Source organism: Antennarius striatus, chromosome 17 (genome assembly GCF_040054535.1).
Source record: "Antennarius striatus isolate MH-2024 chromosome 17, ASM4005453v1, whole genome shotgun sequence".
In the NCBI taxonomy this organism is placed as follows: domain Eukaryota; kingdom Metazoa; phylum Chordata; class Actinopteri; order Lophiiformes; family Antennariidae; genus Antennarius; species Antennarius striatus.
Window position 1 is genome coordinate 17,752,882 of NC_090792.1, and position 23,723 is coordinate 17,776,604.

Sequence of the window (23,723 nt, forward strand, 5' to 3'; positions counted from 1 at the left end):
GAGAGAATCAGAGTTTTACAATACACGTTGGAAAGGATGTTTTACCAGATCAATGGAAGCGATCGATTATTGTTTGACATTTTTCATTTGTATTTGTAGACATCTTAACATCCTGACAGGCCAAATGTATTAAAAAAAAAAGATTACTTTAAAGTGTTTCTATCGGCAGAAATAGCAAACAACTGATGTGTAAAGTTATCGGCTGATTGGAATGTATTAAGAATAGATATAATGATATAGGTGTAGTCCAAGAATGGCTCTCTCTGTCTCGTTCTCCACCCAACCGGTCAAGGCAGATGGCCACTATGACTTTTGGGTTTTGCCTGTTTAATGGATGTCACGCCTCTGTCTTATGATTTTCCTGATTGTTTTCCTGCCACCAACAACTCAGATCCTGTCTGATCTTCAATCTGTGCATTCCCTGCACCTGCTGTCTCTCCACACACCTGCAGCCACTCTCTAATCTGTCTCCACACTACATATACCCAGCTCAGCCCTCAGTACTCTGCCAGATTGTTTAGTGTTCGCCCTGACTCTCCAGCCTTCGTATCCTGCTTGCTTTGGTGACATTATGTGAATCTCGTCTGATCTCTCGACCCAGCCTGTTGTCTGCTCCTCATCTGGTTTGTTGATTGTTTCGTGCCTGACCCTGCTGGATTCTGGACTCCACCTTTTACCTGTCGTTTTTGGATACCTCTGCCTATCGGATTGATTATTTGGAACCTGACCTCTGCCTGCGTTGTTAAATCTGCTCTGAGACTCTTGACCTGCCCGTTTGTCTGTCGTGCTTTTGGGTTCCCCGTGCCAGTTGTGCTCAAGCCGTGACAATGGAAGTATATCCTTGTCTTCATCACTAAAGTGTTTGCGCATATAAAAGTCTTCTGCTCCTCTACATGCAAAATGCCTTGAGATAACATGTTATTGTAATCTGGTGTTGCACAAATAAAATGAATTGGATTAAACATTGCTGTAATGATCTTCTCAAAAGCCAACATCCTAACCAATGGTTTCAGTGTCCAGTATCTATCCTGCCTTTAAGATCTAAATTCCCTCAGAGTGGTAACAAGTCTTTGGTGTACTTTTCTGCAAATTACAAGTCATTCAAAGTTTTCCAGTCAGCCACAACAGATTCTGCACCAGTCAAAGAAACAGTATTGAGCTGATTTAAGTCCCATTGATCAGACAGAACCCCTAACTGCCTGAAATCCTTGTTCATTCTTTGTGTTTCAGTGTCCATGTCAACGTCATGTTGCTGCTCACACATCTCAAACAGTAAAATTCTAAATGACGGAGAATATCTTAAAGAAATTCAACTACTGAATGGTACAAATGAATGTGTAACTGTCAGCTATTGGTCACTTAGGAAGAAAGGTTCTAAGAAGAACTTCCTACTTCCCAATCACAGACCTCAGTTATGCATGAAATGGTGAAGCTGAATGTTTAAAAAAATTTACTGTCAGCAAGGCGGTTGACATGTCTGTAGGTTTCAAGGCTCATTGTTCAAGACCTGGAAGAACGTTTTCTTTCAAAAGTATGAAACTCATTCAGCCTCATGAGAGGAAGAATAATGAATAACAAGACCTCAACAATTAAAACGTTAGAACTGTGGAATACAATTTAACATTTTGAATCTGTTTTGGACTTACAGTACGGACTCAGCAGTGTCATGTTCTTCTCTTTGTCTTTCTAGTTAATAAAGCACAGGTACCTTATATATTCATCCTAAAACCTCCTTTCATGCTTTGCATACCAAATAATGTTTCAGCACTCCTTCTTCCTCAGCTATTGTCACAGAAGCAAATCACACCGACAGAACATCGAGGGCAGGAGAAAGACTCAGGATGGCTCTGGTCAGGATGAATTAAGGGGGCTCATGGCGGTTCGGTTTGGTACGACCCAAACAAGTTACATGATGCCACCAGCCTGAGACACCGCCGTCTTATGTCTTGCAAACCCGAGTATTATGCATGACCTTGTGTGTGACTGTTAGGGTTATGGTTGAAATTATTATACTTTTTAAGTTGTATTAGGGTTAAGGTTTCAGGTTAAAGTTATTACACATGTATTTCAGACAGTGGCAGGCCGTTTCACTCATAGGCCTTCAGTGATGTTTTACTCAAGCCCCGTCCACACATACAGTGCGCATTCGCACATCAACACTTTTTTGTAGACAGTCACGTGATACCGTGAGTGCATTCTATTGGCTGACGGCATCCGGAAGTGACCTATTTTCTGTGAGTCTCGGACTTAATGAGACAAAAAAGTGCTTTAAACAGTCTATCAAAGTGTGGGAAAAAGGTACTGCAGATAGAAGGTGGTTTAATATCAGTATGGGGAGGGTCATAAACATTTTAATTAACGTAAAAAATAAGATGAATAGTTTGACGCTCTAACGTGGAATTCATTAATCGCGTGTGGTTCCTGGAATGCATTGCCACAAGGAATGCAGGCGCACTGTATAACAGTTTCACGTTGAAGACGCGTTGATTAACATGCTTGTCATTCTCAGAGTTGTTACGGAGTTGTTGTGCTCATAAACGTGTTGATCAATGCATTTATGCGGTTACGTATCAACGGATTTTTTTTACCGAAAACACTGTCGTGTCGACGCAAATTTTTTCTACTCTGGTAAAAAAATGGTTACGGTCTCAAAAAGATCTGGCTACCTGTGGACGTAGCCTTAGTCAAACTTGCATAAATGCATCGCATTAGACTGTAAGTGGCTCCCACCGTTGCCACCAATGTAGTGTTCAGGACTCATTCAGGACTCGGGCATTAATAACTTCTCTCAAATGGGACAAAATCAATCACTTCTGAAGAGGCGTCAGCTCTACTGCTTTTATTTTCACTCGCACAGAAGAACCCACAGCCACACCTTTTATAGACGTCACACAACTACAGTACGTCACAGGACAAAACCAACTGAAATGACCATCATTTATGACACCACAAACAAAATACAGTGGTACCTCTACTTACAAATTTCTCTACAGTGCTACCTCTACTTACAAAATTAACTGGTTCCTGAAGAAATTCCGTAAGTAGAGACGCGTTTTCCATGCAAATGCCCTAATCCGTTCCAAGCCCCCAAAATTCCAACATAAATGTTTTACAAAGCATAAAAATGCATCAAAACATGTAACAAATACATGTTACAATTAGATTATTACACAATAAATGCGGGCTGTGCATAACGTAAAAAAACAAAGAATTAAGAATAAAAATGATGGTCATTTACCTTTTAACTGCTGTCCTCATTGTTTTTTGCCCTCTTTGGTTCATGCGCTCCTATCTCACGATGCCGAACAACAGAGTGAATTCCAGTCCTCCTTTTGAACTTCTCCAACCACCCACGCGATGCCTTAAACTCCTTAAACTTCCTTTTGTTTTAATAACGTGTCGATTGTAGATGCATTACGGCCATATTCATTGGCGAGATCAACCAAACGCACCCCTTTTTCACGCTCTTCTATGATATCTTGCTTTGTTTGTACGGACAAAAAAACTCTTTTCTTCGTCTTTTCTTTTCCTCTTTTCTCCGTCACAAATTTTCTCCTAACACATTTACTTGATTTATCTCATGCTGTTATTGTAGGTCAGACCATTAAATCAGCTACTGCTCTAATGCTTAAATATGTTCTTATTTTGTATTCACCTACTGTTTCCCAGTGATGGCAAAATGAAGCTTACTGAAGCATGAAGCTTGTGTTGGAGATCGGGTTGATTACTTCAAGCTTTTCAACAAGTTCCTCTTTGGTGGCATCTGGTGACCAAAAGTATGTAGAGCAGTTTTATTATACAGTTAGAAATGAACTGCTTGTCCATTCTACCCATTTTACAGAGTCCATTGACAGCTGGTTAATATCAGGTGACAATTCTGTCTGACTTTGGACTATTTTTGTGCTGCTTTGAACATATAAAGCTAGTCCTTTGTACATGCATATCTACACACACCCACACCAACACACACACACACACACACACACACACACACACACACACACAAACATCAATCTCCTCTCGCTGTGTGCATCTATCACAAACTATTTGCTTATGGCTGTGACCATTGCACACAGTGGAACTGTGTTTCCCACAAAAATCAGCTGTTTTTCAATCTTTCTGTCTTGGACACAACTGCACCTGTTCCTTATTTACTAGGACTATGTGCTTCTTTCTTGTGGCCGAATTGCAGCAGTTTTTGTCGCTCCAGACCTTTTCATTGCTGTTGTGATGTAGGTTGGCAGGTTCGGGGTACCTTCCAGTTGACCTTTCATGTGAGATGTCATGAGCTCCTTTGAGAGCTCTGTGAGGAAGTGTCGTCGTCCATCAGTGACACTTGTGTAAACTTCAGGGTGCTGAGACCTGAAAAATGAGTAGGCTTTCAGAGCGGCAACTTCAAACATGTTATTGTATACCAAAGTACTATGGGCCATCTCTGCGTCTGGCGTTTATAGGTGTACTTGCCAACATCGGGTCCATAGTATCCATTCCTCCTTTGGTCCAAGTGTTGAAGAGGATCACTTCTGATTTTTTATTTTACTCTTTAATTTGATCACACATTATAATCTATCAATAAAAAATTAATTCATAAAAGGAGAAATGACCTACACATGTGTTGCTGCGTAACAATGAACTCCTGGGTGGTGAGACTGCTGACACAGTTGCATCAGACGTCAGAAGTCAAAGTTGCTAATAATTAAAGGTTTATACGAGATTCCATAAGAAGCATTTGGGGTCATTATTGACCCCACTTGTGGAGGAGTGGGGTAGTGATACAAAAACTGCAATTTCGTAAAATTGATTAGAACTTTTTTTTTTTTTAATGTAAATGGCCTCATGTCACAAACATGTTTCATGAATATGAATCGGCTACAACTTTTAATTTCGAAAATTTTTGAAAAAAAACAACAACCCCTGGAATCATGTTCGTCTCCACCAGTTCATCTGAGGGTTAATTCCGGACACATCTCTTGAAATCTTTGAAGGGATTTCTTTCAATTTTGCCATCTCACGTCAATGTGTGGTGACTGAGCTCCTCACCCCATCTCTGAGTGTGCGCTCAGCCACTGTACGGAGGAAACTCATTTCAACCGTGGTATTCGAGATCTTGTCCATTCAGTCGTAACCCAAACCTCATCTCATGAACAAGACCCCAAAATACTTGAACTCCTTCAATTGAGGGGCAAAGACACCCCACCGACCTAGAGAGGGCAGACCACCTTGTTACAGACCACCTTGCTTGTTGCTATTAGGCAATAAGGAGGCGGTTAAAGCATTTAAAATCACGGCTTTATCTGACGTTTACCTGTCGTAACTACAGAAATGTGTAGTTACGACACAATTCCTCCAACAAACCACATCCACAGGGCCGTTTATCTGCAGCATTGTCTCACTCCAGAATGCTGAAGACAAACAGATGTTTAAATAAAGGCACATCAGAAGAGCAGATGATTGACCCTCAGATGGTGGACATTTAAAAATGTTTTGTAAAGAATTGTGTCTCTACGTCAGTTTTATGTAAATATTCACGTAAATATTATGATTCAAAAGTCACTGACAAGGAAAGAACCACGAATCGATAGCCGAGGGATTTAAACATATTGGTATGTGAGTTGGTCCTCTGATGAGCCGGTAACTTGTCCAGGGTGTACCCCTCCTCTTGCCCATTGTCAGCCATTATAAACTACAGCATTAACCACGACCCGTACTTCAGAGAGGCAGAGAACTTTGAAATGTTAACACCTTGTCTTCAAACAGATGAATGATATGTGATTGTTGATCTGTGCTGTGGGGGCACAAATAGTCTCAAAATAAATGTCAGCCAGGTTCCTTATTGAAATAATTTCTTGATGTTTCCATATATTTGCCAACAAATCTCTCTTTTTAGAGCTGGTATATTTATGTTCTGTGTCTTAATGCATCCTGAGAAGAGCATAAAATAATTTGTATAAAGTTAATGTAGTGGTTCTTAACCTGGGTTCAATTGAACCCCTAGAGTTCGGTGAGTAGGTCTCGGGTTTGGTGGAGACAGAGGTCAAAAACACCCGACACGTTGTGTCAGGTATTCTGCATGATTTGCAATGTCAAGTTGAGCAATTCTGGTCTCACACTGGCAAAAATAAAGGAACACTTCCTTAAGCTGCATGGAAAACAAAAGAAACAGACTTTGCTGTGAAAATGACATAAGAGTAGCACTTGCCAAGGTGTAGCCACACATATTTGAACTGGTCTCTCAATAACAATAGCAGAAGTCACACTGATTTGCAGGTAGATAATTTCATGTGAGTTCATGCACTGTCTTGGCTTTGTTCTTTGAAAAAGGTGACATTAACGCACAATTCATTCAATACACCATTAAAACATATACTTAGGTCTTTAATTTGAAGAAAAAAAATTATGATTTTTTTTTTAACCAAAGAAGGGTTCGGTGAGTGAGCTATTGAAACTGGCAGGGTTCGGTACCTCCAACAAGATTAAGAACCACTGTGTTAATGTAATGCGTTATTCTCCAGACATCCTGTAAGAAACAGTCAGACATGCACAAAGACAAAAACAGACACAAGTTAACTTTTCATACTGCAGGGGAGACACCAGCCGGCCTCGCAGTGTTTTATTGAACAGTGGAAGTAAGCGGTTACGTGTTTTGCAAAGAGGTCATCAAACAAGAAAATCGTCACAAGTATATTGGGAACCTCACATTATATGTAATTAGTAACTATGACATATGTGAGTGATTAACGATTAAACAATTTAATTATAATGAAACAATGATAATAAAGACTGAAACTTTCCATCAGTTAATATAGAAACCCATTTCTAAAAGTACACTATTTCATGATTGAGCTGCACAGCTTTGTCTGTCTACAGAGACAATACAGACACTGATTTCTCCCTCATCGCATTTAGACCAGACTGTGGCAGAACCACAGAATCTTCTGTAAAAACTTAACCAGGAAGTCAGTAGCCTGATGTCAATAGACTTCTTGTCCCATCCCCATCTCTCCACCAAGAAACGTTTTAGAAACGATTCTGGGTTCCATCATGAACTTCTTTTGCACCAACCAAATGAACAAGCCTCTGTAGTCAAAGGTGAAATAAAAATGACAGCAAAAACACAATATGGTGGCAAAAATATAGTTTAAGATGAATAACAGTAAACAGTGACAAAGAGGAGGTGTTTTGAGTTTTATCGAGGCTACGTTCAGACTACAGGCTTGTCGGATTTCCTTCCATATCTCATTTTTAAGGCTGACTCTTCGCACTGTTTTTAGCAAGAGTCCAAATGTGATCTGTCTCTGTTCAAACTGTGTCACACTAACGGACAAACTGACAAGTTGCCTTAACGACAACGTTGGGGCGGAGTCGTGGTTCACTGCATGTAATGTGTGAGGTCATATAATTGCAAAAGTCGCTCTGTAATGATGTAATGTTGATCTTCCTTCTGGCGCCTTGCTCTCATGTCACGGATTTGACGTCACGTTCCGCCACATCCAATTGGAGTGTTTGGAGCTGTTCAGACTGAAGAAGCATCTGCCCCTATCCAACACGAAGCTACCTCCCGAATGTGGTTTCAGTCTGTCCCGCAAATGTCAGATATCATGTGGTATGGGACTGTTCAGATTACAAATGAGATATGCAATGTCAATCTGGATGGGCTAAAAATCAGATATAGGCAACTAGTCTGAACAAGGCCTTAATGAGTTCACAGAAGAAAATTAGAACAAATGACAAATACGAACTTTCTTGTTCAGGCAGCAACAAAAAAACAAAAGCAATGGATTTTTATTCAGAACAATCACTGCATTGTCTTTTGGGGCACTAATTTTCCCAGTACCACTCTCCAAACTTACTGAGTGTCTGGTACTCCTTGTGCTTGCGCAGGTATTCACAAATTACACATACATGTTCTGTCAGAAAGAATATCCTCCTTACTTTAAAGTACCGTTTCCACTCAAAGAACCTGAGGTACATTTCCTCATTCTTGTCCAGGAGCAGCAGATGATCAGCCAGCTCCTTAGGTGAGCTGAAGTCATCCACGTGGATGAAGGCATCTCCCTGGATCACGTTCTCGTAGTTGTGTCTGGGTGGGCCGAGAACCACTGGCACTGTCCCCACAGAGAGTGGGTTGTAGAACTTTTCAGTAATGTAGTCCCTGTCAATGGAGTTCTCAAAACCGAGGTAAAACTTACAGCTGGTTATGGTGGACAGGTACTCTTTACGAGAAATGTGTACTCCGAAGGCACTTCCATATGTGTTGACCTTGATGTGTTTTTTAAACTCATTGAAGTATTTTACACGGGCATATGTTGGTTTCCAGTTGCTCACAATCCAGCACACCAGTTTGTTTTTTCTGGGTAGGACAAACTCTTCTTTACCATCTGCTGGTACTAATACCCCATAAGGCACCGGAATTTTGGAGTCCTGACGGTAGTTGGAAGTCAGATTGAAGAGATTTTCGATCATAGGTATCCTCACTGACCTTGTGGGCGATTCCCCATTCAACCAAATCCATTTCTGGAAGACTGGTCGGCAGAGCTTTGGCAGATTGGACCCATTTTTGTGGATGTATTGATGGTGGAAAATGACACCATCTGCCTTATTGTAGAAGTTCCTGTCTGGTGTGATGAAGCAGCCCTCGATGTTGTAGCGGGAGCTGCACCAATTCAGCTCGCCTCGTTTCTCTGAGGGCCAGGTCCACATCAGCAGTGTGATCACATCGTCATTGCTCCTGTTGGAGACAATGTCATTGCACTTGTTGGGGATGACATCATTGCTCTTGTTGGGGACGACATCATTGCTCTTACTTTGGACGACGTCAATTCTCTTGTTGGGGACAACATTATTGCTCTTGTTGGGGATGACGCTCTTCACTTGTTCTGTCTGTTGTCTTGAATTTACAGGACTTAAAGCCAAACTGGTGGATGGATCATAGTACAACAAAAACAGATATACAGAGTATCCCAGCAGGATAGTGCCCAGCAGAACGAGATGGAGTTTTCTATGACCAGGTATAGATGACATAACGCTGCTCTTGAAAGGGCACATCTAAAAAGACAAACCAGAAACAAGTCATGAACAAAAAGATGTGAAATCCATTTTGATCATCATATCAAATCTAGTGTCAAAGTAATGCACATAAAAAAATTTCCAATCAATCCATTTATCCAAAAACATAAAGTACGTCCACATCTCATGGAGATATCATACAGACAAAGAAACTTTAATGAACCTTATAACACAAACTGGGTGCATTTAACTGATGACTGACATTCAATCAAGAGTGGAGACTTTGGGAGGTTCCAGCTCCTACATTGGACTGACAGTGATCAACATTCTTTCTTGTGGTTTAGTTATCAAAAACAAATGAAAAGTTTCAGACCATAGTTGAACTCTTTATAGGTATTTCTTTGACATTCAAAAATTCAGTCTTGGACTGTAATTAGAGGACAAAAAACCATCAATGTCATGTAGAAAATCAAATTACCAAACACAATCACTTTCTCGATAAAGGGTGAAGAGGTGGCTGGTCTTGAAGGTATGGTCTTCTTATTGATGCTTCCTATAGACACACAGAGAGAATCAGAGTTTTTCAATACACGTTGGAAAGGATGTGTTTTACCAGATCAATGGAAGTGATCGATTATTGTTTGACATTTTTCATTTGTATTTGTAGACATCTTAACATCCTGACAGGCCACATGTATAAAAAAAAAGATGACTTTAAAGTGTTTCTATCATGTTCTGTCACGCCTCTGTCTTATGATTTTCCTGATTGTTTTCCTGCCACCAACAACTCAGATCCTGTCTGATCTTCAATCTGTGCATTCCCTGCACCTGCTGTCTCTCCACACACCTGCAGCCACTCTCTAATCTGTCTCCACACTACATATACCCAGCTCAGCCCTCAGTACTCTGCCAGATTGTTTAGTGTTCGCCCTGACTCTCCAGCCTTCGTATCCTGCTTGCTTTGGTGACATTATGTGAATCTCGTCTGATCTCTCGACCCAGCCTGTTGTCTGTTCCTCATCTGATTTGTTGATTGTTTCGTGCCTGACCCTGCTGGATTCTGGACTCCACCTTTTACCTGTCGTTTTTGGATATCTCTGCCTATCGGAGTGATTATTCGGAACCTGACCACTGTCTGCGTTGTTAAATCTGCTCTGAGACTCTTGACCTGCCCGTTTGTCTGTCGTGCTTTTGGGTTCCCCGTGCCAGTTGTGCTCAAGCCGTGACAATGGAAGTATATCCTTGTCTTCATCACTAAAGTGTTTGCGCATATAAAAGTCTTCTGCTCCTCTACATGCAAAATGCCTTGAGATAACATGTTATTGTAATCTGGTGTCGCACAAATAGAATGAATTGGATTAAACCTTGCTGTAATGATCTTCTCAAAAGCCAACATCCTAACCAATGGTTTCAGTGTCCAGTATCTATCCTGCCCTTTAGATCTAAATTCCCTCAGAGTGGTAACAAGTCTTTGGTGTGATTTTCTGCAAATTACAAGTCATTCAAAGTTTTCCAGTCAGCCACAACAGATTCTGCACCAGTCAAACAGAATTGAGGTGATTTAAGTCCCATCGATCAAACAGAACTCAGATTCTAATTCTTAGAGCACTTCATTAGTTGAGTTGAAAGCTGTGATCTTCATAAAACATATTTAAATTGTCATGTCAGCCATTCCTCATCTTTTATAACTGCCTGAAATCCTTGTTCTTTCTTTGTTTTAGTGTCCATGTTAACTTCATGTCGCTGCTCACACACATCTCAAACACTACATTTCCCTCAAAATTCTAAATGACGGAGAATATCTTTAACAAACAGCTATTGTTCACTTACAAGTAAAGGTTCTAAGAAGAACTTCCCAATCACAGACATCAGTTATGCACAAAATGGTAAAGGTGCACATTTTAAACAGTTTATTATCAGTAAACAGGTTGACATGTCTGTAGGTTTCAAGGTTCACAGTTCAACACCTGGAAGAATGTTTTCTATCAACAGTGTGAAACTCATTCAGCCTCATGAGAGGAAGAATAAATTAATGAATAACAATATCTTAACAAGTAAAACGTTAGAACTGTTGAATACAAATAAATATTGAATCTATTTAAGACTTACAATACGGACTCAGCAGTGTTGTATAATCATTTATGTTCCTCCTGCTCTTCATCTCTCCAGTTAATCCAGCACAGATACTTTTTATATTCCATCTAAGCCTTCGCTTCATGCTGTGCGTATTAAATAATGTTTCAACACTCCTTCTTCCTCAGCTATTGTCACAGAGGCAAATCACACCCTGATTACTCTTTCATTCTATTTTAACAGAACATGAAGGGCAGGATAAAGACTCAGGATGGCTCTGGTCAGGATGAATTAAAGGGGCTCATGGGGGTTCGGTTGGATACGGCCCAAAGAAGTTACATGATGCCACCAGTCTGAGACGCCGCTGTCTTATTTGCATGACCTTGTGTGTTAAGGTTAGGGTTAGGGTTGGAGTTATTACAAGTTTTATTTTGGATTAAATTTGACAGAGACACTTGATTGGTGCAGATTTTTTTAAATGCACATGTTGAGGAAGAAAATAAAGCTGATGAGTAAGTTTGGCATCCAGGACAGGAACTTGGAAGGAAAGATGTTGATAGACTTTGCAAAAAGGACGGATGGTCGGATTAGAGACAGTAGTGAGGACAGTCAAGATGTGCGGATTAGAGACTGTTCTGCTGAAAAGATTAAGGATGGAGCCACCAGGCAAAAGGAAGAGAAGTAGAAGGTGGATGTAGTGAGGAAGACTTGAAGGCAGTGGCTGTTAGAGGGGAGGACGCAGAAGTTAGGCTGACATGGAAAAGGATGACACGCTGTGGAGACCCTGAACGGGACAAGCTGGAAGGAAAAAAGATTTTTGATTAAGTTTAAGGTTATTAAACATTTTATTCCGGATTAGAATTAGGTTTAGTGTTATTTCACGTTATTATTATTTAGGATGATGGACGTTCATTTATAAAGTGACATTTTCTCTGAAGGTGAGACTAAACTTCTTTGGTGTTTTGTGGACTCCTGTGTCACTGTCATTCCTCATCATTAACTATCTCCTTCCACAACATTTTTGCAGTTTGAGGTAGAGCTGACTTTAATCTGCCGGATAATTCGATCAACTCTGTCATCTATCTTCATGAACAGATCTGTGTTTGACGAACAAAAGTTTTTCAGATTAGTCTGACACGCCCTGTACGTCACCTCAAAGGATTAGAAATGAGACAAAATATGCTTTAAAGACACGCAAATGCATTTCCTTGTAATCAAAACTGTGACACACCCCTTTATGTTTGAGTATTCTGTTTCCTAGTTAACTCGACCAACAGTTAACATCAACTAGCAAACCATTCAGAGTTCAGGGTTCAGCGGTCAAGAAACTGTTCATGCTTCTAGGCAGAAACCTCACCCAGCCAACATCGGCTCCCAGTTTTGCCTGAACACAGTGACCCCCACCAACCCCAAGGCAGGATTTGGTTCCTACGATGAGTCAACACCATCAATAATAAAGAAATATGAACAAAAAGGCAGGTTGTGACAAACTTTTCTTCCAGGTAGTCAGGTTCTAACTTTCAACCTGACCTGAATTGTCTTCAGTCTTGATTTTTGTGAATGTCCACATGCACATATTGTTGTTTGCAGAGATGCGGATGAAACAAGGATTAAATGCTGCCGATGACGCCAACAGGAAAACTGAGAAGGCCACATGAAGTCCGACAGCAGAGCACAGTTCACTGAGCCCAATATCTGCCGTGTTATTTTGCTGTTTGAATTCTGAATCTATGTGGTGTTAATGTTAGGTTTTACAGAACATTAGCATTTGGCTAAATCCTCTTGCCATGTTGGTGATGTTGGTGTGATCAACCCATATCCATGGTCCTGAAGCCTAATTGGGAAATCTTTATCATCTTCATCTTCCACATCACGACTAGCAAGGAATATCAAATGTTTCATGTCATTTTAAGTTCTTATTAAATATGACTGTTATTCTGGTCAGAATTTAGGGAACTATATTTGCCAACAAATCTCTCTTTTTAGAGCTGGTACATTTGTCAAAAAAAGATCACGAGGCAGACAAGCAGACACAATTTAACTTTTCATACTGCAGGGGTGACACCAGCCGGCCTCGCAGTGTTTTATTGAACAGTTGAAGTAAGCGGTTACGTGTTTTGCAAAGAGATCATCAAACAAGAAAATCGTCACGGGTATATTGAAGACACATCTGCCCCTATCCAACACAAAACTACCTCCCGAGTTTGGTTTCAGTCTGTCCTTCACATATCAGATATCATGTGGTATGGGACTGTTCAGACTACAAATGAAATATTCAATGTCAATTTGGATGGGCTAAAAATAGGATATAGTCTGAACAAGGCCTTAATGAGCTCACAGAAGAAAATTCGAATAAATAACAAATATGAATTTTCTTGTTCAGGTAGTGACACGAAAACAAAAGCACTGCTTTTTTATTCAGAACAATCACTGCGTTGTCTTTCGGAGCACTAATTTTCCCAGAACCACTCTCTTAAATTACTGAATGTCTGGTACTCCTTGTGCTTGCGCAGGTATTCACAAGTTGCACATACGTGTTCGTTCAAATACCTGGTCGACCTTACTTTAAACTACCGTTTCCACTCAAAGAACCTGAGGTACATCTCCTCATTCTTGTCCAGGAGCAGCAGATGATCAGCCAGCTCCTTAGGTGAGCTGAAGTCATCCACGTGGATGAAGGCATCTCCCTGGATCACGTTCTCGTAGTTGTGTCTGGGTGGGCCGAGAACCACTGGCACTGTCCCCACAGAGAGTGGTTGTAGAACTTTGTAGTAATGTAGTCCCTGTGGATGGAGTTCTCAAAAGCGAGGTAGAACTTACAGCTGGGTATGGTGGACAGGTACTCTTCATGAGTAATATATGCTCCGAAGGCACGTCCATATGTGTCGACCTTGATGTGTTTTTTAAACTCATTGAAGTATTTTACCCGGACAAGTTCTTTATTCCAGTGGCTCACTATCCAGCACACCAGCTTGTTTTTTCTGGGTAGGACAAACTCTTCTTTACCATCTGCTGCTTCTAATACCCCAATAGGCAGCGGAATGTTGGAGTCCAGACGGTAGCTGGTAGTCAGATTGAAGAGATTTTCAATAGTAGGTGTTCTGCGTGAGTTTGTGGGCGATTCCGTGTTCATCCAAATCCATTTCTGGAAGACTGGTCGGCGGAGCTTTGGCAGATTCGACCCATTGCTGTAGATGAATCGATGGAAAATAATGACCCCATCTGCCTTATTGTAGAATTTCCTGTCTGGTGTGATGAAGCAGCCCTCAATGTTGAAGAGGGAGCTGCACCTGCTCAGCTCGCGTTGTATCCTCTAGGGCCAGATCCACATCAGCACTGTGATCACATCGTCATTCCTCTTGTTGGGTACGACATCATTGCTCTTGTTGGGGATGATGTCATTGGTCTTGTTGAGGACGACATTATTGCTCTTGTTTTGGTCGACGTCATTTCTCTTGTTGGGGGTGACCATATTGCTCTTGTGGGGGATGACGCTTTTGACTTGTTCTGTTGGTTCTGTTGATTTTACAGGACCTAAAACCCAATTGGCAGATAGATCATAGTACAGGAAAATCAGATATAAAAAGCATCCCAATAGGATAGTGCCCAGCAGAGTCAGATGTAGTTTTTTACGACCAGGTGTAGATAACATAACTCCGTCCTGGAAAGGGTACATTTAAAAGAAAAGACCAATCATAAAGGAGTCATGAACAAAAAGATGTGAAATCCATTTTGATCATCAAATCAAATCCAGTGTCAAAGTGTTGCACATAAGAAAATATCCAATCCATTCATTTCTCAAAAAAGTGATGAACAATCTATTTTGTGACTTAGTGAACAGAAAAAAATGAAAAGTTTCAGGCTTACTTATAACTTCAATGTCATGTAGGAAATCAAAATACCAAACACAATCACTTGTTCGATAAAGGGTAAAGAGATGGATGATCTTGAAGGTATGGTCTTCTCATTGATGCTTCCTCCAGACACCGAGAGAGAATCAGAGTTTAGAAAACACGCTGGGAAGGATGTGGTTTACTAGATCAATTAAAGTAATCGATTATTGTTCTAATACGAAGACAATGACCCTGGTAAAAACCCTAAGCTCCAGGCTCCCATCATTAACGTCACACTTGAAGAAAATCTAGTCTGACATAGAATGCAACAAATTATTAAAGCGTTACGAAATGAGTGTTGGAGGAATTATTACTGGTCCGGCTTCATGCTTAAAAAATTAAATCCCAGTGCAAATGAATCCTTTAAATTCTGAACTGTGAAATAATTGCCACAAAGATCAAATTTTTGAAATCTTAATCTTAAATTCTTAACAGAATGTTTTGACACATTTGTCAACATTTTTAAAATAAAAGTATGAGCTTTAATTTGTACAATTTTTGCTTAATGTACATTTTTTGCATGGAAAACGCAGATGCATTTGTATGATTTTATACATTAGGTTTTACGTGGATTAAGGATAGATAGAATGATAAAGATGAAGGCTAAGAGTGGCTCTCTCTCGTTCTCCACCCAACCGGTCAAGGCAGATGGCCACTATGACTTTGGGGTTTTTCCTAAAAGATATACTTCCTTGTTAAAAGCAAACAGCAAAGTGTTTTGAGATAAGATTTTATAATAATCCCTTGCTGCACAGAAAAAATTAGTTTAATTAAAAATTGCTGTAATTAGCTCACTTCTTAAAAAGCCAACACCCTGACCAATGGTTCTGGTGAAATATAGCCCAGTATCTAACCTGCTTTTTAGATCTAAAATTCCCTGACAGAGTGGTAACAAATCTGTTGTGTGATTTTCTGCAAAATACAAGTCATTCAAAATTTTCCAGTCAGTTAAAACAGATTCTGTACCAGCATCTATGTTAACATCATGTCGCTGCTCACATACATCTCAAACGCTACATTTTCCTTAAAATTCCGATTGGCACAGAATATCTTTAACAAACTCACTGAATGGTACAAATGAATGTGTGACTGTCAGCTATTGATGTTCAATTCGGAGAAATTCTAAGAATAACGTCCCACTTCCCAATCACAAACCTCAGTTATACAAAAATGGTTAGGGTGCACATTTAAAACAGTTTGTCAGTAAGCAGGTTGACCTGTCTGTAAGTTTCAAGATTCATAATCCAACAGTTTTTTTATTTTTTTCGAAAGTATAAAAGTCATTCAGCCTCATGAAAGGAAAAGATCTCAACAATGAAAAGGTTAGAGCTGTTGAATACAATTAGATATTTTGAAGGTGTTTAACATAATTAATATTACTCAGCTGTGTAATGCAGTTAAATATTTTGAAGCTGGTTAAGACTTACAGTATGGACTCAGCAGCGTCGTGTAATCATTTATATCATTCTTTCTCTTTGTCTTTACAGTTTATTCAGCACAGACACTTTATATCTTCCACCTTAAGCCTTCCTACACTCCTCCTTCCTCAGCTATTGTCACAGAGGCAAATCACACCCTGACTATCGTTAATTCTATTTTAACAGAACATGAAGGGCAGGATAAAGACTCAGGATGGCTCTGGTTAGGATGAATTATAGGGGCTCATAGGGGTTTGTGTGATGCATAATACCCAGGGTTGCATAATCCACATTTTATTTTGGATTAGGGTTAGGTTTTGGATTGGGTTATGCTTATTACACATTTATTTTAGATGACGGTTAGGGAAATTACACATTTTATTTTCGGTTAGGGTTAGGGTTATTGCACATTTTTATCTTGGATTAGGGACATGCATTAATTAAGTAACATTTTCATTGTTCTTTTGAGGACTGCTCTCCTCTGAGGGTGAGACTAAACTTTGGTCTTTTGTGAAATGCTGTGTCACTGTCATTCCTCTCTAAAGATATCATCATTAACTATCTCCTTCTACAACATTCCTGTAGCTGAACGTAATACTGACTTTAATCTGCACAATAGTTCAACCAACTCTTTTCTTAAACGTCATTAACTTATCGGCTGCCAGTGCTTGACCGATATTAAGATCCTTTCAGAGCGACACCGTGTTCATTCACAGGCGACCTCTGACATACAGTACGCAAACTTTGTTGCATCATAAGCTGCAACAACTCCTCCGCTCTTCGCCTAATTCCCTATCCTCTGTTCCGTAACTGCATCAGTCATCCTTATGCTAAATTCCATGATGAGGAGCCTGAGTTTCACTGACAAGGTCTGCCATACAAAACATAATTGATGCCTGTAGATGTCATTGGCAGCGAGTGAGTTCAGATACCTCAGTTCAACAAACCTGTTTGATGAACTTTTCCATGTGAATGATTAATCAGTTAACCACCATATACATGTGCTGGTGCTCAGTTAATAGTAATGTCAATACCGTGACAGAAGAATGTTGCGTTGAGAGGGTGTGGGAAGAATAAATCCAGCGTTCACGACAGGTATCTTTCAAGAAGTTATTCTCCAATTTCCATCCTCAGTAATTGGTCACAAGCTACTTTATTGGTGGCGGTAGGTGGCTGTCAAAAACGTCTCTCAGAAAATGTGTATTTTTTTTGTACATTTTGTTTAGTTCTGTGTTTTTCAGTTCAATTCTACAACATTTTTTTGTCATGTTGTTGTTGTAGGCCAGACCTAAAGGTCAGTTACTGCTGTTATTCTAAAATATGTTTTCATTTATTTTATTTTTTATTTTTATTTGCTTTTATTATTTATTCACCTACTGTTTCATGATGGGAAAATGAAGCTTCCTGAAGCATGAAGCTTGTGCAGGAGAGCGGGTTGATTACTTCAAGCACAGCTTCTAGCGGTGACCATTGCAGGCAGGGGTACTGCATTTCCTACAGCAATGAACACTTTTGTGATCTTTCTTTCTTGGACACAACCGCCATCCCTTCCTCTTCTGTTGGCCTTGTGGGGGGACAATAGTCTGGTATGTTATGTTCTGAGTCCATGCCTGCGAATGGCTCTTCATCCCATTCGTCCTGGATCATTTTCAGGTCCAAAGGGATCCTTGCTGGCCTCATAGCAGCCATGTTACTACAGATAAATAATAATGAAAAAAAAAAAACCATGACGAAGGAAAATGTTTGAAATGCCCAGAAAAATAATTCATATAGCCAACAATATTGTTAGCTACTGTTAGCTAACATGTGTTACCTACCTAAACATATGCTGTTAGGTAACAACAAAGTAGACTAATCTGACATTTCACACATTTGACCACTAAATTGATCACACATTATAATCTATCAATGTAAAATAAGTTCATGAATAGAGAAATGACTTACACATGTGTTGCTGTGTAACAATGATCTCCTGGGTGGTGAGACTGCTGACACCTTGTGTGCTGATTGGACAGTTGCATCAGAAATGAAAGATGACATCAGATGTGTAAGTTGGACAGTCAAAGTTGCTAATAATTAAAGGTTCATACGAGATTCCATAGGAACTATTTGGGGTCATTATTGACCCCACTTGCGGAAGAGTGGGGTAGTGATCCAAAAACCAAAGAGATTAATTAAAACTTTTTTTTTTAAATGCAAAGGGCTTGATGTCACAAGCATGTTTCATGAAAAATACCTGGAATACGAAACCATTACAACTCTGAGTGTGCGCTCAACCACTCTACGGAGGAAACTCATTTCAACCGTGGTATTGGAGATCTTGTCCATTCAGTCATAACCCAAATCTCATAACCAAAGGCGATTCACTGGTACATTGAGAGCCAAGTCTTCACCACGACACATCTATACGACTGCATCACTGTAGCAGCTGCACCAAACCGTCAGTTTCACGTTCTGTCCTTCCCTCACTCATGAACAAGACACCAAGATATTTGAACTCCTCCAATTGGGGCGAAGACTCACCACCGACATAGAGAGGGCAGACCACCTTGCTATAGACCGCCTTGCTAGTTGCTATTAGGAGGCAGTTAAAGCATTTAAAATCACGCCTTGAACTGACTTTTACCTGTCGTAACTACAGAAACGTGTAGTTACGACACAATTCATCCAGCAAACCACATTCCACATCCACAGGACGGAACAGCAGAGATTCTCTTACTCCAGAATGCTGCAGAAAAACAGAGCTGGTTAGATAAAGGCCCGTCAGAAGAGCAGATGATTGACCCTCAGATGGTGGACATTTAAAAATGTTTTGTAAAGAACTGTGTGTTTACGTAAGTTTCATGTAAATATTCACGTAAACATTCTGATTCAAAAGTCACTGACAAGGAAAAAACCACGACCGTTACCAGAAACAACTCCATGAACTGATAGTTGAGGGATTTAAACATATTGGTATGTGAGTTGGTCCTCTGATGAGCCGGTAACTTGTCCAGGGTGTACCCCTCCTCTTGCCCATTGTCAGCCATTATAAACTACAGCATTAACCACGACCCGTACTTCAGAGAGGCAGATAAATTTGAAATGTTAACACCTTGTCTTCAAACAGATGAATGATATGTGATTGTTGATCTGTGCTGTGGGGGCACAAATAGTCTCAAAATAAATGTCAGCCAGGTTCCTTATTGAAATAATTTCTTGATGTTTCCATATATTTGCCAACAAATCTCTCTTTTTAGAGCTGGTATATTTATGTTCTGTGTCTTAATGCATCCTGAGAAGAGCATAAAATAATTTGTATAAAGTTAATGTAGTGGTTCTTAACCTGGGTTCAATTGAACCCCTAGGGTTCCAAAAGATCTCTTTTTAGAGCTGTGTATTAATCTCTCTTTTTTTCTGTGTCTTAATGCATCCTGAGAAGAACATAAAATAAATTGTATTATGTTAATGTAATGAGTTATTCTCCAGACATCCTGTAAGAAACAGTCAGACACGCACAAAGACACAGGCAGACACATGTTAACTTTTCATAATGCAGGGGAGACACCAGCCGGCCTCTCGCAATGTTTTATTAAACAGTTGAGGTAGGTGGCTGCATGTTTTGCAGAAAGACCATCAAACAGAAAAGTGTTACAGGTGTAATGAGAACCTCACATTATATATAATTAGTTAACTATGACATTGTAAGTGATTAATGATGAAATAATGAAAGAATAATGAAGCAATGATAATAAAGACTGAATTCGTCCATCAGTAAATATAGCGACTCATTTCGAAAATTACACTATTTCATTATTGAGCAGCACAGGTCTGTCTGTCTACAGAGACAACGGAGACACTGATGTCTCCTTCATCACATTTAGGCCAGACTGTGCCAGAACCACAGTATCTTCTGTAAAAACGTAACCAAGAAGTCAATAGACTGATGTTAGTAGACTTCCTGCTCCATGTTTTGGAAAAGATTCTGGGGTCCATCATGATCTTCTTTTGCACCAACCAAATGAACAAGCCTCAATAGTCAAAGGTACAATAAAAATGACAGTGAAAACATAACATGGTGGAAAAAATATAATTTTCTCTCGAGTTAAAGATGAATAACAATAAAAAGTGAGGATGACGAGGTGGTTTGAGTTTTGTTAAATGAGCTCAAAGAAAAAACAGAGCAAATAACAAGAACCAACTTTCTTGTTCATGTAGTAACATCAAAACGCAAGCACTGCATATTTTTCAGAACAATCACTACCTTTAACTTTCCCAGAACCACTCGCCAAAATTGATGAGTGTCTCGTACTCCTTGTGTCTGCGCAGGTACTCACAAGTTGCACATACGTCTAGGTTCAAAGTTCTGGTCGTCCTTACTTTAAAGTACCGTTTCCACTCAAAGAACCTGAGGTACATCTCCTCATTCTTGTCCAGGAGCAGCAGATGATCAGCCAGCTCCTTAGGTGAGCTGAAGTCATCCACGTGGATGAAGGCATCTCCCTGGATCACTTTCTCGTAGTTCTCTCTGGGTGGGCCGAGAACCACTGGCACTGTCCCCACAGAGAGTGGGTTGTAGAACTTTTCAGTAATGTAGTCCTTGTGGATGGCATTCTCAAAAGCGAGGTAGAACTTACAGCTGGTTATGATGGACCAGTACTTTTCACGAGAAACGTATGCTTCGAAGGCACGTCCATATGTGTCAACCTTGATGTGTTTTTTAAACTCACTGAAGTATTTTATCCGGATAAGTTTATTTTGATTCCAGTGGCTCACAATCCAGCACACCAGCTTATTTTTTCTGGGTAGGACAAACTCTTCTTTACCATCTGCTGGTTCTAATACCCCGTAAGGGAGCGGAATGTTGGAGTCCAGACGGTAACTAGCAGTCAGATTGAAGAGATTTTCGATTATAGGTATCCTGGGTGAGTTTGAAGGTGAATGCACGTTCATCCAAATCCATTTCTGGAATACTGGTCGGTGGAGCTTTGGCAGATTGGACCCATTTCTGTAGATGTCTGCATGCAGGAAAATGACACCATCTGCCTTATTGTAGAACTTCCTGTCTGGTGTGATGAAGCAGCCCTCAATGTTGAAGAGAGAGCTGCACCTGTTCAGCTCACGTTGTCTCTTCAAGGGCCAGAGCCACATCAGCACTGTGATCACATCGTCATTGCTCTTGTTGGGGACAACATCATTGGTCTTGTTGGGGATGACGTCATTCCTCTTGTTGAGGACAACATTGTTTTTGTTGGGGACGACATCACTGTTCTTTTTGGGGACGACGCTCTTGACTTGTTCTGTCAGTTCTGTTGAATTTACAGAACCTAAAACCCAACTGGTGGATGGATCATAGTACAACAAAAACAGACATGCAGAGTATCCCACCAGGATAGTGCCCAGCAGAACGAGATGGAGTTTTCTATGACCAGGTGTAGATGACATAACGCTGTTCTTGAAAGGGTACATCAAAAAAGACAAACCAGAAACAAGTCATGAACAAAAAGATGTGAAATCCATTTTGATCATCATATCAAATCTAGTGTCAAAGTAATGCACATAAAAACATATCCAATCAATCCATTTATCCAAAAACAAAGTACGTCCACATCTGATGGAGATATCATACAGACAAAGAAACTTTAATGAACCTTATAACACAAACTGGGTGCATTTAAGTGATGACTGACATTCAATCAAAAGTGGAGACTTTGGGAGGTTCCAGCTCCTACATTGGATTGACAGTGATCAACATTCTTTCTTGTGGTTTAGTTATCAAAAACAAATGAAAAGTTTCAGACCACAGTTTAACTCTTTATAGGTATTTCTTTGATATTCAAAAATTCAGTCCTGGACTGTAATTAGAGGACAAAAAACCATCAATGTCATGTAGAAAATCAAATTACCAAACACAATCACTTTCTCAATAAAGGGTGAAGAGGTGGCTGGTCTTGAAGGTATGGTCTTCTTATTGATGCTTCCTATAGACACACAGAGAGAATCAGAGTTTTACAATATACGTTGGAAAGGATGTGTTTTACCAGATCAATGGAAGCGATCGATTATTGTTTGACATTTTTCATTTGTATTTGTAGACATCTTAACATCCTGACAGGCCAAATGTATAAAAAAAAAGATGACTTTAAAGTGTTTCTATCGGCAGAAATAGCAAACAACTGATGTGTAAAGTTATCGGCTGATTGGAATGTATTAAGAATAGATAGAATGATAAAGGTGTAGTCCAAGAATGGCTCTCTCTGTCTCGTTCTCCACCCAACCGGTCAAGGCAGATGGCCACTATGACTTTTGGGTTTTGCCTGTTTAATGGATGTCACGCCTCTGTCTTATGATTTTCCTGATTGTTTTCCTGCCACCAACAACTCAGATCCTGTCTGATCTTCAATCTGTGCATTCCCTGCACCTGCTGTCTCTCCACACACCTGCAGCCACTCTCTAATCTGTCTCCACACTACATATACCCAGCTCAGCCCTCAGTACTCTGCCAGATTGTTTAGTGTTCGCCCTGACTCTCCAGCCTTCGTATCCTGCTTGCTTTGGTGACATTATATGAATCTCGTCTGATCTCTCGACCCAGCCTGTTGTCTGCTCCTCATCTGGTTTGTTGATTGTTTCGTGCCTGACCCTGCTGGATTCTGGACTCCACCTTTCACCTGTCGTTTTTGGATACCTCTGCCTATCGGAGTGATTATTCGGAACCCGACCTCTGCCTGCGTTGTTAAATCTGCTCTGAGACTCTTGACCTGTCCGTTTGTCTTTCGTGCTTTTGGGTTCCCCGTGCCAGTTGTGCTCAAGCCGTGACAATGGAAGTATATCCTTGTCTTCATCACTAAAGTGTTTGCGCATATAAAAGTCTTCTGCTCCTCTACATGCAAAATGCCTTGAGATAACATGTTATTGTAATCTGGTGTTGCACAAATAAAATGAATTGGATTAAACATTGCTGTAATGATCTTCTCAAAAGCCAACATCCTAACCAATGGTTTCAGTGTCCAGTATCTATCCTGCCCTTTAGATCTAAATTCCCTCAGAGTGGTAACAAGTCTTTGGTGTAATTTTCTGCAAATTATAAGTCATTCAAAGTTTTCCAGTCAGCCACAACAGATTCTGCACCAGTCAAACAGAATTGAGGTGATTTAAGTCCCATCGATCACACAGAACTCAGATTCTAATTCTTGGAGCACCTCATTAGTTGAGCTGAAAGCTGTGATCTTCATAAAACATATTTAAATTGTCATGTCAGCCATTCCTCATCTTTTATAACTGCCTGAAATCATTGTTCTTTCTTTGTGTTTTAGTGTCCATGTTAACGTCATGTCGCTGCTCACACACATCT

General features: G+C 40.1%; 3 protein-coding genes and 1 pseudogene across 3 annotated transcripts in view; all 4 read right to left on the bottom strand.

Moving 5' to 3' along the window:
* Nucleotides 1-16,446, bottom strand: part of LOC137610627 (4-galactosyl-N-acetylglucosaminide 3-alpha-L-fucosyltransferase 9-like) — a 35,671-nt gene extending 19,225 nt beyond the window's left edge. Inside the window, exon 1 of the mRNA XM_068338311.1 lies at nt 16,400-16,446. The gene's annotated coding sequence lies outside the window, so the exon portion shown is untranslated. The remainder of the gene's footprint in view (nt 1-16,399) is intronic.
* LOC137610622 (4-galactosyl-N-acetylglucosaminide 3-alpha-L-fucosyltransferase 9-like) lies at nt 6,446-16,443 on the bottom strand. The gene is made up of 3 exons (XM_068338305.1): nt 16,400-16,443; nt 9,485-9,559; nt 6,446-9,045 (listed from the first exon to the last, which is right to left on the bottom strand). The coding sequence occupies exon 3, from the start codon at nt 9,043-9,045 to the stop codon at nt 7,819-7,821; it is 1,227 nt and encodes a 408-aa protein (XP_068194406.1). The 5' UTR covers nt 9,485-9,559; nt 16,400-16,443; the 3' UTR covers nt 6,446-7,818.
* On the bottom strand, nt 13,136-16,453 carry LOC137610626 (4-galactosyl-N-acetylglucosaminide 3-alpha-L-fucosyltransferase 9-like; annotated as a pseudogene).
* A 4,182-nt stretch (nt 16,454-20,635) lies between these two features.
* LOC137611275 (4-galactosyl-N-acetylglucosaminide 3-alpha-L-fucosyltransferase 9-like) lies at nt 20,636-21,814 on the bottom strand. Its single transcript, XM_068339380.1, has one exon. The coding sequence runs from the start codon at nt 21,812-21,814 to the stop codon at nt 20,636-20,638; it is 1,179 nt and encodes a 392-aa protein (XP_068195481.1).
* Between the last annotated feature and the right edge of the window lie 1,909 nt (nt 21,815-23,723).

Excerpts from the sequence above, each read along its gene's own strand:
- LOC137610622 (XM_068338305.1), bottom strand. The coding sequence starts at position 9,045 with ATGTGCCCTTTCAAGAGCAGCGTTATGTCATCTATACCTGGTCATAGA.
- LOC137611275 (XM_068339380.1), bottom strand. The coding sequence starts at position 21,814 with ATGTCATCTACACCTGGTCATAGAAAACTCCATCTCGTTCTGCTGGGC.